Genomic DNA, 15,483 nt, shown 5'->3' with positions numbered 1-15,483 from the left:
CCACGGGTCCAGTCGGGTATAGATAAGAATTACCTCTTTAGGACGATCAGAGGCTGAGTCAGCCTCCGCATTACCAGCGGTTTCCAGCAGCGTCTCCTCGACTCTGTTTCTAATCGAACTCATCGTCTTTTGCCTTTTTTGAGCTGCATTTATACTGAGGAGGCTGGAATATATTTCGCCACACTCCCACATTCTTTCAACTGCATATTCCCGTTACAGTCCCTTAACCATGTCTCCAGTTTCCATGAGCAAAGGCAACGGCGGCTCGGAGCCGCAGTCATTCACCCAGATGGCCGACAGAGACCTCGAATCCATCGGCCGACACTGCCAATATGAATACTGCAACCAATTAGACTTTCTACCCTTTCGCTGTGAATCTTGCCGCGGGACATACTGCCTCGACCACCGCACCGAAACCGCCCACCGCTGTCCGCAAGAAGGAGAATGGGCCCGTCGCCGCAACGCCACCCGACAATCCGCCAGCAGCACGCCGACGCAAAAACCTACAATCTACAACTCAGATCAGTGCGCGCATCTGTCATGCAAGACGTTAATAAATACAATGAAGGACCCTGGAGTTCGCTGCCCGAACTGCTCAAGACAGTATTGTCTTAAGCATCGGCTGCGGGAGGAACATGACTGCGCCAAGGTTGCCCCGCGACAAGGCACCGGTGCAAACGGGGCTGCGCCGAATGATACCATTCGCTCTATGTTTGCGCGCGTCCGGTCATGGGGTAAAGATAAGAGTCAAGCTGCTGCTACTGCCGCGGCTGCTGCAAAACCGAAACCGAAAGCGAGTAGTCCTGCCGCGCGAGCCATACAGGTCAACGCTCTTAAGAAAGCGGCGAAGGGAGATACAGCGGTTCCTGCTGATAAGAGGGTATATTTACATGTCGTCGGGACGTCGCAGACGCAGGGTGTTGATCCGCCGAATGGGGACTTTTGGTTCGACTCGCGGTGGAAGGTCGGAAGAGTGTTGGATGATGCTGCGAAACGGTTAAGGGTTGAAAATGTGAACAATCGGGCTGGTGAAGAGGAACGACTGCGGTTGTTCCATGTCGAGAGTGGGGAGTTCCTGGAATTTTCAAATGCGATCAGTGGTGGGAAGGTGAAGTCTGGGGACACGATCGTTCTGCTGCGGGGAGCTGGAGTAATGTTGGGGAAGTGAGCATCTCGTTTTCAAGCCATTTTGAGCCATTTTTTCCTGGACACGATTCATATTGCATAGCATGATACACTCTATGTTGGCGTTTGGGAATTCAAATACGTCTACCTACCTATGAGCTATTCCATTAAACGCTCATCTTCATCTTAATGGCCTTATGAGGCTGATAGCCAATAACCTCAAACTCATCCTCCTTCCACCCATCAATGACACCACTCCCCAGATCGTCTCTCTTGATCTTCAACGTCGGGAACTCCGTCGGATCCCTTGTCAGCTGCCCCTGCAACGCCTCAACATGATCTAAATAAACGTGCGCATCACCCATCGTATGAATCAGCTTTCCGGCATTCAACCCCGTCGCATGAGCAATAATATGCGTCAACAGCGCATAAGAAGCAATATTGAACGGCACCCCAAGTCCCATATCACAGCTCCGCTGATACAGCAAGCAACTCAGCTCACCCGTCCCCTTGCCCTTCCCATCCTCAATACCCTCCGGGTAAGAGACGTAGAACTGAGCAAACATATGACAAGGCGGGAGTGCCATCTTCTTCAGGTCCGCCGGGTTCCACGCAGACATGATTATTCGTCGATCGAACGGCGTCTCTTTAATCTTCCTCACAACCTCAGCTAGCTGGTCCACACCCTTCCCGGTATAATCCGCATGAGCGTCAACATACTCAGCCCCAAAATGACGCCACTGGAAGCCGTAGACGGGTCCGAGATCGCCGACTTCCCGGTGGCCGAGACCCACGCTGTCGAGGAACTCACGCGAGCCGTTGCCATCCCAGATCTTAATACCAGCTTCAGAAAGCGGAATGCTCGAAGTTGTACCGGAGATGAACCAGAGGAGTTCGGCGAGGACGGCGCGGAGGAAAACGCGTTTTGTGGTTAGGAGGGGCAGGACGGGAATTTTAGATGCCGGGTTGGAAGGATCTGGTTTTGAGAGGGAGAAGCGCATGGGCGTTGGGCCAAAAATAGAGCGGGTTCCTGTGCCTGTGCGGTCCGGGCGATGTTCGCCTTCGGCGAGGATTTGGCGGATTAGGTCGAGGTATTGGTGTTCCTCGTGAGAAGGGTTGTGGAGAGTGGTGTTGGTGCCATCATTTTCCGTCGGGACAGTCATTTTACGCGCAGTAGTTAAGATTCAAGGACTGAAATGCGACCTGGAGGAATGGACAAGCGGAGTGGACTAGATATTGTCGCAACAGAAATTGAGGTTCAGAAGGCGAAGGAAGATCTGGAACGCGGATCGGACGCGTCGCGAGTTCACGTGACCCAATTATGACCCAATTACCTATTGAGACTGTATAACTATGAGGGACCGAGGTCTGGGTTCAAGGTTGAATGCTCCACCATCTATGGATTTACAGTTTGATTGGAATGTGGGGTTATGCGTTGGTTGAGTTCGAGCCTCAAGCAAATCATATTAGTCTTCTAGTAGGTTGACGCCCACTCCTTGGACCGCTCCTACAACCCAAGGGGGGATCTTCGACTTCTCGCCATACAGCGTCAGGAAGAAATTTCGCAGAAAGTCGGGGAACCGATCGTCTAGAATAGATTGTCGCGCTCTTCCCATCAATTTCAGGAGATAGTGGACGTTATGTATAGTAAGACTTTTCATGTTAGTTTCCAACATCCGACTAGTGCAGATTCAACTTACAGATGTGCTCCAGCTGTCTCTTTGGCAGCGAGATGATGGATATATGCTCTTGTGATGCCGAGCCCCCCATCTTCTTTTGGCTTACAAGTCATACAGTCGCATCCTTCCTCTACCGGCCTAAAATCGTGGGCAAACGAGGCATGACGAAGGTTGAGATTCCCCGTGGCAACTACAGCGTTTCCGAAACGCTATCAAAATTAGCATTGATCCTCTGGCAGCAAACATGATACTTACAGCAGTTCTCGTTGGCCATACACAATCGAACATGTCTGCGCCGAGAGCCACTCCTACAATCAGGTCCTCCTGGTAGCCCTATATGCTGGTTAGTATCACTCTTTCGAGACAGATTCGCCGGAGCCTACCACTCCCATGACATATCGCGGTTTGTAATCTGGAAGAAGACCCGTGCACGTATCAACCCTAGCTATATCAGTACAGACACCATAGAAGAATGGTCAACATACACCTTGCAAAACTCTTCTTTAGCCTCTCCACCCGAAAGACCTCCAATGGCAATTCCTGGGGTATCTCGAGCGACCATCTCCTCGCAGCACTGTTTCCGCAATTCCAAGTCTAGTCCTCCTTGAATGATGCAGAATAGATTTTGCGTCTCCGGATTCTTGTGAGCGTCAATACACCGGTCCAACCAACGCACTGAACGCTTCATCGCTTCTTCTATACGTGCATGATCTGGCGAGGTTGTCGCAATCACATCATCTAATTGCATAATAATATCGGACCCTATGGAGTTCTGAAGGGAAATCGAGTGTTCGGGGGTCAGGAGCCTGCAGGGTAGACGGTTGTCAGTGGGCACGCGACTCAATGTGGGATCGAAATGTACATTGGAGTGCCATCGTGCGGACTCAGGAACCGAACACCTTCCTCCGTTACATTGGCAAGTTTTAGCAAAGAGACCATCTGGAAGCTGAATATATGTCAGCAATAGGCGATCAAGCTCATCCGCATAACCCACCCCCCGCTATCTGTCAAAATATTTCGATCCCATCCCTGCAGTTTATGCGCCCCTCCAACCTGATCCAACACTGCCTGTCCGGGCTTTAGCCCTAAGTGATACGTATTGTTCAAGCACAGCATGCACCCAGTTTGTCTCAGTTGATCATACGTAAGGCCCTTGAGGGACGCCTGTGTCGCAACCGGCATGAAGATCGGTAGAGGAACGGAGCCATGTGGGAGGTGGAGGGTGCTAGCGCGAGCTTTCGTTGTCTAATTAATCCAATATTAGTATAAACGCAAGCATATAAAAAGCCCTGAACTCACAGAACATTTGCGATGCAGGTCAAAGGTCAATGCTGAATGCATTTCCTTCCGCGGTGGGGCAGTCGACATGAATCGGGCTGGCGACGGCGAGGCTGCTTTTGCACTTTTATACAGCAAAAATGTGCACTTCTTCGGCTGGATATAGGTCATCAATGAAACAATATAGCTCTCTACTCCTAACGAAGAGCATTGGCTCTGTTCCTGGCTCTTCGATAAATTCGAGGGATGTTTGCATTGTTTGATGGCTCACTTATCGGTAAAAACACGTTACGTACTGTACAGTATGTTACCAGACAAGATATCATGATATGAGACTGACTCCATATCTTCACTTTCAGGACATTCGTCCACCTAAGCCTACTGCCATTGCAGAATTTCATGGGTCTCTGGCTGATCACTAGTTCGTGAGCTACACCAAAAGGCTTTAGGCAGCAGCCCATTGAGATAGTGGTTCCAATGATAATATCCTCTGAAGTGGCCGGCCATTGATGGTGAGTCCTTTGAACTTTCTATCTACCTGGGGTAGAACATTTCTCATTAAATATGCTAATCTATAACAAGGTACCATGGCGTAACTATGCCAAAATATCCTAATGATCCAATAACCAGAGCCGACGTCTTGATCACATATCAGACTTCAGATGCTAGAAGCTAGCTAGCGAGTCTTGTTTTCTGGACTCTCAACTACCCCGTGATCTGCATACCACCAGTGATCCAGGGCACACAATCGTTTTCTTGAGATTGCTTGACATGCTTCAAGGCCTCACATGACACACGGTCACTTGATGATTTTAGTAAAAGCACTGTCTAGCTGATGCTAGGACATCCTATCTATTGGTGCTTGCTGGCGTTGCGGTCCGTACAACATGCAGGTTCGATCCAACCGCATGCTTGATTGAATGCGATCCGTGCTGTCAAGCGTGGGCCACCGCCGATCCCAGCAGCCATCGCCCTATAAGAATGCTTTGCGTGCCCGTGAACCAGAATTTGAAGTTCATATCGGAGGTTGACCGACTTTCGCGAAACGGACTTTCCCCCAGTGGCTTTACCCCAAGATCTAGCCCAACTTGGACCATGTGGGGTGGAAAGTCCCTGACGGCGCATGCCCTTATAACCAGCAGTTGCCAGAAAATTTGTTGATTGTCCTGCACCGGTTCTCAGAATCCCCGCCATCATGAGTGAGAAAGGAGTCGCCCCGCACAGCGTTGATAACGCAACTGACCCGGAGTTGGCACTCGAGGTGAGCAGTGACATTGTTATTCATCAAACTAATGCTGATTGAAGTCCCTAGAACAATGTCGACGACCCTGCTCTCCAAGCTCGAGTCAAGGCGTTGGTTTGGAAGCAAGATCTGCATATCGTGCCTCTTTCTGCTTTCATCTATCTCCTCTGCTATCTAGATCGATCGAATATTGGTATGATCGAACCTGCAACATAAGGACGAAGCTCATAAAAGCAGGAAATGCAAGAATTATGAATCAAGAGATGGGCAATGATCTCCTCACCGAAACAAACATGTCTTCGTACGAATACACGTGCGTGCATATACCATAGCAATAATTGTATCAACACTGACCCATCTAGGATCGCATTGATGGTGTTCTTGATCGCATACGCCCTTTTCGAGGTACCTTCCAATTTCTTCCTCAAGAAGCTCAGGCCGAGCGTACGTGCCACCCACCGGACACCTTACATCGTTGGCTCTAATCTCAAATGTAGAGGTGGATCGCGTTCCTTATGCTGTCGTGGGGAGCCGTGACAATGGGGTTAGGCGGCGTGCACAACTACGCGCAAGTAACGGGCCTCCGTTTCCTTCTTGGAGGTAGACAAACTCAACCCCTCGCGAATTCAAAGTCATACTAATCCAAACCAGTTATGGAAGCCGGACTTTTCCCAGGTCTCATCTACTTCCTAACCTTCTGGTACCGCACCTCCGAGCGCTCGCTCCGCGTAGCCATCATTCTCGCCTCGGCCACCCTCGCCGGTGCCTTTGGTGGCGCAATTGCGTATGGAATCGCACATATGAATCAGGTCCACGGATACTCGGGCTGGCGCTGGCTCTTCATAATTGAGGGTGCTCCATCCTGCGCATCAGCTGTTCTCGTCTGGTTCATTCTCCCAGACTACCCCGAAACAGCATTGTGGCTCTCTCCAGAGGAGAAGGAACTTGCAGCGCAGCGCCTTGCAACAGAGGGGTCTAAGGGTGCAGCAAAGGCCATGACATGGGAAGATGCCAAGGAAGTCCTTACTGATTGGCGACTATACGCACACTACCTCGTAAGCTCCACACTTCTCTACAACTCAAAGCTCATCTAATGCCTCTTTAGGTCTATTTCGGCATCTCAGCGCCTTTTTCCAGTCTCTCCCTTTTCACTCCGGCGATTACCAGTGGACTGGGCTACACAAGCTTGGAAGCACAACTAATGACCGTCCCTCCATGGGCGGTAGCGTACGTAGTAACAACAGCCGTCGCCTGGTCAGCAGATCACTTCAATAGGTACGCACTCGCCTCACCCCCCCCATACTGAACCAGTACTGACCTCCCCAGCCGCGGCCTCCACTCTGCCGCCTTTGCATTCATCGGCGCAATGGGCTTCCTTGCTTCCGCTGTCCTCCCAGCAGACGCATACCTCGTATGTTCCCCTCCCTCCCTCTCTCTTACTCACAAATTAACTGATAAACCACCCAGCACCGCTACGGCTGCCTCATCGTCGCAACAAGCGGCTCCTTCGCCTGCATCCCCCCACTACTGGGCTGGCTCAGCGCAAATCTCCGCTCGACAGCAGGCACCGGGTTAGCAATCGCACTGAACATTTCCTTCGGCGCACCGGGCCAGATCGTCGGCGTGTGGATCTACAAGTCCAATGAGGCGGCGAGGGGCTACCCGACGGGCCATTGGACGAATGCTGCGCTGCTGCTGCTTGTTACGACCGGGTGTATCCTGCTTAGGGGGTATTATGGGTGGATGAACAGGAAGGTGGAGAGGGGTGGTGAGGGAGTTAAGTATGCTTATTGATTGGGTGGTTCCTACTCTTTTAGTAAAGAAGAGGTGGAGGAACCCCAATTGGGGCTATTGGAATGCGGGAAGGGGGTTTAGAGTCGACAATAATGATAATGTATGGGACAGTAATGTGAGGAGTAGATGTGTACTGACGGGTGATGAGCTAGGTAACAGATATCTGTTATAATAGCCACAAGGATATAGTACTCAATGCAATCAAGACAAGACGCATAGCTGGTAACTACATACAGTACGTAGTAATCCTGGAAGAGGAGAGTTCAACATGAAACAGCGGAAAGGGCCCTAAGGAGCAGCGAACCATGGAACGAGCGTCTTACGTGACATCTGACTGGAGAAACGTAAAATAAGGTTAAGCTCAGACGTTCCATGATCTATCATTTATGGTCTCTCTAAATCTAAGACGAGCATGTTAAGAACATGATAATTACGAATAAGCTGAAGTTCGCTAAGCGGTGATAGGGTGCTACACCTCGGACTCTCTAGGCTTTTAAGGTCAATTATGGAGCATACGCAGCCCGTACGAAACCGAATGATCCACTATGATCAAAGAGCTGCAGCCGTTATCTAATCGAGTATGGGATCGGCTAGAGGCGCCCACGCACATCAGCCTATTCTTTCGGAAGTTATTTTTTATCCAAAGTTTATGCGAGAGTTATTATCGCGCTAGGAGATCTACTTCCCCCTGCGCGGGTCAATGAAGATCTCTCTTCCACTGCACAGTAACAAATGTAGCCCTCTGCTCACTGCAGTAAGATCATAGAACCCTCGTCTAACGGCGAGTCCTCGGTCAGGAGCTTAAGCCGCCATATTGTAAAAGAATGCATAACCAAGTCCTATAGGCAGATGCTGCTCAAATTCATACATCGTAGGATTGTGTCGTAAGATATCGTGCCGCATAGCCTGTCACACCAGCTTGCCGTTGATAGAAATGAGGATAGATAATATGTGAGATTGAGCTTAGAGACCCCGCACAACAACTGACGGAAGATTTATCCAATCAATCGCAGATGAAGATGTCCTCGGCCGAGACAACGCATAAAATCCCATCGAGTCGTTAAGAGAAAACGGTGTTCGCAGCCTGCTCCAACCCAATATATACCCAGCATAAATCCCCGCTCTGTACCAAGTTGTTCCCGTAACGTCAAAGTAAGCTAGCAATAATGTCGACAGCCGGTAGTGTTGTACATGTCTGCGAGATCGGCATCAATCCGGAGCGTGTCGCATACAATGTCAAGTTGTCAAGTTGGAGAGTGAGAACGAACAAAGATAGAGAATAAAACCCTCGTTAAAGTGGAGATCAAGAAGGAAAGAAGAATCATTGAAAGAAAGAACCCCAACAACATAGTATGAGCACTTCAAGCAGGCCTAAGCACCGTCAAACCGGACGGTTCCCGATGGCGGGCCACGGCTGGGAGGCTGACAAGCCGCAGGATCCAGAGCCTTCAACGCTACTTCAGCGGCGTCTTCCATAGCGTTCTGTACGAAATCACCGTCGAACCAGTATCGGGCGAAGAAGGTATGTCCGTCAGCAACAACATGACAGGACCACGCTGTGCGACCCCCTATAAGAAGAGCGCCGTCAGTACAATTTGAGAGAAAATTTCAACGTTTCGGTATAAAAGTCGGTGAGCAATAAAGCCGACTCCACTCTCGCAAGCTGAGATACCACAGAGCCAACCTGAGCGCGCTCGCGAACGAAGAATGAAGGGTTTCGCTTGCTGTTCCATGTCCCCCTCTCCATTCCACATAGCCAGAGCATGATAAGCAGATCCTCGCTGAGCGAAGCGCTTCGAGTGTAGATGAAGAAGGAACGAAAGGTTTGACTGCATAGTTACCTCGGCGGTCGGAGAATGTGTTGTATTTGGGCTCCTCAACACCAGCTTTGGTGCAGTAAACTTGAGAACTCATGTTAGCACAGGAGCCCCTCCAAAGCTGAAAGAGTGAGATAAGGGCACAGAAGACTGAGCAACCAAGAGCCATGACGTTTCCCACAAAGAAAGTAGTTAGGAAGTGGGGCATACTTTCAAGTCTCAACCTCCAGTCATACTTGATATCGAGCCTTGGATCGGACATGGCGAGGAAGATAGGGATTGGCTGACTGTGAGCAAGGGCTGTCAATCGGCCCTCGTGTAGACTGACAAAGGAAGCGAAAGAGAGATGGATTTTGTGGTGGTAGTGGGCTTTGGTTTCTGATACCCCTCGTCAGGCTAGAATCTGCTGTGGCAATGATAGCGATGGTAAATGCAATGATCGACTAGAGTAATTGGCAGCAAGGTATCGTGGATGAATAGTGACTGAAACGAATGCCTGAAAACAAGAAAAAAGCTTTGTCACTTCTTTGAACTTCTTCTCTGATTTCAGAAGGCTCGACCCTTTCTCTTTCTTAAATTGAATAGAGGTGGTGGATATGGGGAACAGCAGCCGTATAAAACTGTGGGCCGATTTTTTAAAATAGCGCCTCGGTGCAGGCAAGTCAGTTTTTTCCTTGCCCTCTGGCATGACAAACACGGAACCTAATCACCAGAACCTAGTAGACGGACTTATGCAGGCTACTTTGCAGTGTGGACATGGCACGGCGTCAGCAAGTTACCCCCCTCCATCACTCCCAAGTGCAGCAGCGCCAGAGCATGGAGAACCTGCGGATCATCTTGAGGCTGCAAGCTGGAACGGGCCGGCGCACGCCGACGACGAATATGGCTTTGAAGAAACGCCAAAGTCAAGGAAAACAAGGCCACTAGACCCCACAGTGGTTAGAGAGATCCATTGAATTGACAGGGAACAGGCGACAAGATGCGTGATGCTGTTGTACAGGAAAGGAGATATGGTTATTCTGGACCGAGTTGGACGAATCATCCACGTTCTAATTTCAGTACTCTATTTTAATTGCTCGCATCATCGTTAACATTGGGACCACCAATTGAATATTATTCCTTTTTTTTTCTGATCCGCAAGGGACGAGGTGGCATCGGGTATGAACAGGCCCGGGCTTGCCTCATCATGGACGTGGCTCTTTGGAGCAGGAAAGAGAAACAGGAAAGAAGTGATCTCCTGGTGGATGTGATAATGATCGATAACAATGAATGAGGGGCCACGAGGGGAAGATTCAGTGGCCCAAAAGCGGAGATTGGCCCATAGAATGTCAAAAAGCGACGAATTGAGGTTGATATTGTAGCAGTCGGACCAGTCACAGAGGCAAAAGCGGAGCCAGACAGCGGTGCCAGCTCATCATTAAAAGCATGCAATAATCGATCTGATTCTGGACAGGGAACGGTTCAAGGCCATCGGAACCCCTCAGCCCTGGACCTCAAACGGTCAGAACTCTGAAGCTAGGCCGCTCTGCAGAAACCATTGGCTCTCGGAAGCGGGCTGCAGAGAGTAAGCGGCTAGGGGGTTGTTTTAGGTTGTCTGGATTGAACTGTCTCGCGGCAACGGAGGCCGTTTCCGCTCGGGGCGCTAAAGGGTAGGACGAGAGAGGAAAGGATAGGATGGGATTCGACCAACAGCAATACAGCAGTTGTCTCGCTGAAAAGCTCGTCTGCTGGCGATGTTCAAGATGGACCAGATGCCAGCAAAGATCGAAGCCGTCTGGTCGAAGTTGACTTGATCGAGTCTAGTAAAGGAATGGTGATGATTCGTTGCCTGGGGCCTCGGGTAGTTGGGCATGAATACGTCTGAGACCGTTCGAGATGCTCCTCATCGCGTGTCTGGGGCAAGATCAAGGTGGGGGGTGGATGACAATGGGGCCAAGGAAAAGGCGAAGCCATGATAGGCATGATGAACCTGCATGATGCGCTAGAAGGGAGGATGCGATTGATGGAGGGGGGTTGTTTGATGAAGATGAAAAGAGAGAGAAAAAAAAATGAGGGAAAGGGGAAAAGGAAGAAAGAGAGAAGCTGCACAGCTGCAGGTGATTCGACGCACCTTCCAACTTTTTGGGACGAGCCTCGATCTGCCCCGCATTAACTATCAAGCTTATTTACTTCAGTCAACTATCTACTACTCGGATATACTTCTCCTTCGCCGTTGTTGTGTAGGGGAATACTCGAGTTCTCACAACCAACAGTGACCGAAAACATACTTCTCCTGATTCGCTTGCATTTAGTTAGGCGACAACAGGGACCCAACAGGGACGTGCGGAACAGGCAAAGACAGGGAACATTGTCGGGCAGAAACACCAATCTATTAGAATTCTTCATTTCTTGTTTTCGTATCTTCAATCTCTTTCATGCCTGATCAAGTCGAGCATCTGCATCAAGGTGTCGGTAGTCGTTAGATTCGTATACATCCCTGCATCTCAATCACCTGCGTACATGAACTTAAGGTATCATGATTCAATAGACAGAGGTTATTGCGAGCAATTTTGAAAAAGATAACGCTCAATCAGCCACGGCAAGGCAGCAATGAACAAGTAAAATGAGGCGCGAGGCTGAAAAAAAAATAATCCAACCAAATATATGCAAGTCAAAAAATGATCCTCGTGTACCTGTCGCGCATCACTGCATGTCATGCGGAATCCATTGGTCTTCCTTGAACCGCCCTTTGACACCCCAACCCTCCAGGTCGGGGCGGGTATCGGACGAACCGAGGAAAAAGAAACGTTAAAAAGTACATTTCCAGGGCCAAAAGCCATCCATAGCCGAGACAAGAAAAGTCGTTAGGTCGTGAAATAGGTCTCACTTGTTGTGATGATTCAGCTGGGCAGGCCACTCTGTTGCATGGAGCAGTGAGCATTGGCTACACGTCACCCTGTGGACGCGTGCCTGCCCTGCCTTCGTGCATCGGGATCATCACCCAGAACGACACGACACCTCGAGCTAAGGTGCTGGGTGTGGCGTGCTTGTTTGGTTGACAGCGTGTCTGTTATCCTCAGGAACGATGGAACACTTCATCTATCAGCTGCTTCGGGCTCAGAAGGTTTTTTCGTTTCGAGAAAGACGATCGCTTCGGGAGGATGAGCTGCGAAGCGGTGCTCTGGTGCCATCGCCGGCGGATGCAATCGTCGACCAGTACCATCAGTCCTGTAGCTACTATCACACTGCAGGCGAATTAGTTCGAATCCTACAGGGCCGTCTTGAGCTGTAGGATACTTACTCGGCAACGTCATGCATATTCCTGTAGGCAGTGCTATCACTGATCCACATTGAGGAAGGGGGGATCCAGCCGCCCTTGCTCTCCTCCTCGATCGATTCCAGGGGGGTGAGGATCTCGGGCACAATGTGCGCAACCCGTTTGGTCGTGCGCACGTTGATGAGGTGGTAAGAAACCTCACGGAGATCGCCTTCCCTGCGCGACTCGCGCTTCCATTGGTATTTCGTGCCCCAGTACTCATATTCGTAGCGCTTTGTCATTCCTGCACCTCGACGCTTTAGTTCTACGTGGGCGTAATTGGAGAACTCTAGCATGATGCTATCAGAGAGTGTGACCGGGCGATCAACGCCGGCCTCACAGCCAATGACCCCATCTTCCACAAATTCGCTTTGCTCAGAACCTCGCCGTGTGAGGTGCATACCTGTACAAGCTCCCTGTCCGTTCGAGCCTGGCCGTAGACTAGCCAGCACACTACTCCACGAGCGTTGGAACATTGGTGGCTTGTCAGAGTTTGGTGATATCGTCCTCCTCTCTGAGTGGCAGACCTCGCGCCCTGAATCCCGGCAGTACCGACGAAAAGAGAACTTTCTGGCGAACAAGTCATACATGCGCAGGTGAAAGAGGATTACGTTCTGCTGGTAGCCAGCTCGGTGTGGCACCATTGTATCCACCCGCAGGTTCATGTTCCCATCCAGAGTTGCATCATCGTGGCGGATAAGCAGTCTTCGGCAGGATGGGAATAGCTTGCCAAAGGTCGAGGAACTTGAGGGGATCACATCGGCTAGAAACAGGTCACGCTTGCGGTCCGTCACTTCGTAGAGGGGGGCTTCGTCGTGGTCGTCCGCTGAAGTGTCAGTTGACCCAAAAGTTGATGCAGAGTCTCTAGGATCTAGGTCTCCTTCATCGTCGTAGAGATCCACCTGTTCATCTCGGCGCTTCAGATAGGGACGGTCACTGTAGATGGTTGGGGCGGTGCTTTTCGAACGATCCGAAGTATCGCTGTCAGTGGAGCTAGAGCTTGCTGCATTGTTTGTTGTCGCATCTGGACATGATGATGTCCTGTACAACCCCATGGCGGCGCTAATTCTATGGACAAGTTTAGAGAGTCTGCGGTAAACGCCGGCGTCGGCGGTTCGCAGGGGTTGTATCCTTCGCGGAATGATGCTCCGTCGCCTAGGCTGTGTGTTGTTTTTTTGCCCAATTGAGGAAAAGAGTCACTCTATCCAGGCGATCGCTGAACCGGAGAAAAGATGAGAATGGAAAAAGAAAAGAGAAGAAGAAAGATTATGGTTTGGAGATATACAGGTCAGATGCGTTTATATCATAGTCACAGCCTTGGGAAGTTGTGGTGGTGGTGTAGTTGTTAGGCCACTCATACTCAGAAGGGAAGTTGCGTATAGTTCGGGATGCAGTGAGGATGGGCCACAATAAGGACGAGGCGAGGGGAGGAAGGGTTAATAATTTGGCCATCCAAGGGACTGGCGCCTAAAAGGGAAATTAAAAGAATGGTTATAGGCCAGCGAAAACGATAGAAGGGGCAAGGAACGAAGTAAATTAGGGCGGAAGAGCATGCGATTGTTGGCTTGGTTGGCAGCGAGAGGGAAAATCGAGGAATGGGAGAGGAAGCGAGGGGTCTGAGAACATAGCAGATGACGCCAGGTTGAGTGGTGTGAGATTTGGGGAACGAAATCGAAAAGGAAAAAAAAAAAAGAGGCGCAGATGTTTGTTGTATCGGAGGGCAACGAAGGAGAATGCAGGAAACGGAAAAGATGGCGAGAGACAGGAGCCACGTCGGTCTGCCAAAATGACGATGACTTGGCCCCTTTGGGTATCCATGTACTTGGACTCTGTCAATTAATCCCTAAATCTTACTGCTTCTTTACCAATAAAGGGAGCAACAGGATAAATAAAGAACATCAGCTTAGTAGTGCTCTTGTATACACCTGCTGTCGTAGTCAGTGCTGTGTTTCACTGTCAGTTGTATTAGTAGTTAGTAGCAGAGTAACTATTCCCAAATCCCCATATACTCAGCTCCCGGTACTGGTAGCCCCCCAAGCCTCCAACCCTGGGCAGCCGTTCCAGACACTCACCGGCAAATCCCTCAGAGTAAGGCTGACCATCAGACAGACCAGTAGATAGTAGGGTTCGGCTGGAAGTTTCCCTCTGATTGCCTGCTGAATCCCGTGCATGTCATCTTTTACGATATTTCCCGCGCAACGCGACACCCCCAGCGGGGTATTTCGGAAAGCGATTGTTGCATGATCTCTCCAGTCTTGCAGGCTGCGGATCTTGTCCTCCCAGCCGTTCCGTTTCATTTCACATGCAGAGAGAGTGTGCGTGCACTGCAAACTCAACTCGAGGGTAGAAAAGTTGTTGAGAAGACGCTGATTGCTGAATGAAAAGCGGGCAGCACGCTGACAGGCGCTTGGATGATCCTGTGCTGCCCTGGGAAAAACGCCAAAGTACACACGCGAAGGGGATTCGGGTTCTAGAGCAGCATTGCTTCCTCGATGCCTGAACGCCTAATTGATTGCTGAAGGATGGCGAACTGTTTCTTTCACTCGAGCAGGATCTCCAACGGTCCGGTCCGATCTCCGAGCGGTTCACAGACTTCACGCAAACATCTTCCTACATACTGGAGGGTTACCACCGGAGCGTCTGGAAATGGCTCCAGCGTTTTTTTTTTCGGTGCAATGGTGGCTGTTGACGGTTAGTTGCCATCAGTTCTCCCTCCGATGTTGCCATTGCCACGGTGTACAAGTGTCCATGAAGGCATCCTACAGTACCGGCCCACCCCACAGCCACGACAATGGACCAAAGCAATCGCCCCAGCAATGAGATATTGCTATTATTCCACAGATCTTCAATCAGATATACTCACTTGCCCTCTTAACCGCGAAAATCTCCACCGGTCCGACTTTACTCAGACTCGTCTCACACGACGTAATAGTTAATGGGACTTGTCAACTCAATGGAACATCACGATGGAGCAGTCTCCAGATCAAGGAAACGCACTCCGCACAACCTCGGATCCTGTATGACCTTAGCCACGGGCTGAGCAGTCACGCCTTTCTCCCACCTACCTCCCAGAACGAGCTCTGTTCTCCTTCTTGGATCGCCATGATTCGACGCCCATCGCATGATCCCCGCGCTCCTCCACCATTTTGCAAGCCAGGGCATCCATGCATTCACACGTCCCCAGATGATGCTTATTAGTCAGGCTCTCATTTCCGTGTCTGCACTGCACCCATCCCAGCCCGACGGTGTCAT

The 15,483-nt window shown here is 50.4% G+C and overlaps 5 protein-coding genes across 5 annotated transcripts; 2 read left to right on the top strand and 3 right to left on the bottom strand.

The window, feature by feature from the left end:
• The first annotated feature begins 68 nt into the window (after window positions 1-68).
• BJY04DRAFT_130775 (AN1-type zinc finger protein) lies at window positions 69-1,230 on the top strand. The gene has a single exon (XM_073708480.1). The coding sequence runs from the start codon at window positions 230-232 to the stop codon at window positions 1,166-1,168; it is 939 nt and encodes a 312-aa protein (XP_073567122.1). The 5' UTR covers window positions 69-229; the 3' UTR covers window positions 1,169-1,230.
• Window positions 1,231-1,292: 62 nt separating this feature from the next.
• Window positions 1,293-4,172, bottom strand: BJY04DRAFT_210062 (tRNA-guanine(15) transglycosylase-like protein; the record flags this gene model as incomplete). Its single annotated transcript, XM_073714207.1, has 9 exons — window positions 1,293-2,228; window positions 2,637-2,778; window positions 2,826-3,013; window positions 3,060-3,137; window positions 3,188-3,245; window positions 3,290-3,610; window positions 3,667-3,750; window positions 3,799-4,049; window positions 4,104-4,172. 9 exons carry the CDS (start codon window positions 4,170-4,172, stop codon window positions 1,293-1,295), a joined length of 2,127 nt encoding a protein of 708 aa, XP_073567121.1.
• A 1,105-nt stretch (window positions 4,173-5,277) lies between these two features.
• BJY04DRAFT_210061 (putative MFS transporter) lies at window positions 5,278-7,119 on the top strand (the record flags this gene model as incomplete). The annotated part of the gene is made up of 9 exons (XM_073714206.1): window positions 5,278-5,343; window positions 5,395-5,518; window positions 5,563-5,638; window positions 5,688-5,769; window positions 5,823-5,925; window positions 5,977-6,380; window positions 6,431-6,600; window positions 6,652-6,736; window positions 6,793-7,119. 9 exons carry the CDS (start codon window positions 5,278-5,280, stop codon window positions 7,117-7,119), a joined length of 1,437 nt encoding a protein of 478 aa, XP_073567120.1.
• A 1,371-nt stretch (window positions 7,120-8,490) lies between these two features.
• BJY04DRAFT_222249 (double-stranded RNA binding motif domain-containing protein) lies at window positions 8,491-9,033 on the bottom strand (the record flags this gene model as incomplete). The annotated part of the gene is made up of 2 exons (XM_073717339.1): window positions 8,491-8,687; window positions 8,961-9,033. 2 exons carry the CDS (start codon window positions 9,031-9,033, stop codon window positions 8,491-8,493), a joined length of 270 nt encoding a protein of 89 aa, XP_073567119.1.
• Window positions 9,034-11,873: 2,840 nt separating this feature from the next.
• Window positions 11,874-13,643, bottom strand: BJY04DRAFT_130481 (uncharacterized protein). The gene is made up of 3 exons (XM_073708477.1): window positions 13,517-13,643; window positions 12,217-13,447; window positions 11,874-12,160 (listed from the first exon to the last, which is right to left on the bottom strand). Exons 2-3 carry the CDS (start codon window positions 13,284-13,286, stop codon window positions 11,992-11,994), a joined length of 1,239 nt encoding a protein of 412 aa, XP_073567118.1. The 5' UTR covers window positions 13,287-13,447; window positions 13,517-13,643; the 3' UTR covers window positions 11,874-11,991.
• Between the last annotated feature and the right edge of the window lie 1,840 nt (window positions 13,644-15,483).

The sequence above is a fragment of the Aspergillus karnatakaensis genome (genome assembly GCF_047715665.1).
Source record: "Aspergillus karnatakaensis strain CBS 102800 unplaced genomic scaffold BJY04scaffold_57, whole genome shotgun sequence".
NCBI classification, from domain to species: Eukaryota; Fungi; Ascomycota; class Eurotiomycetes; order Eurotiales; family Aspergillaceae; genus Aspergillus; species Aspergillus karnatakaensis.
This window is presented reverse-complemented; position numbering and strand designations above follow the sequence as displayed.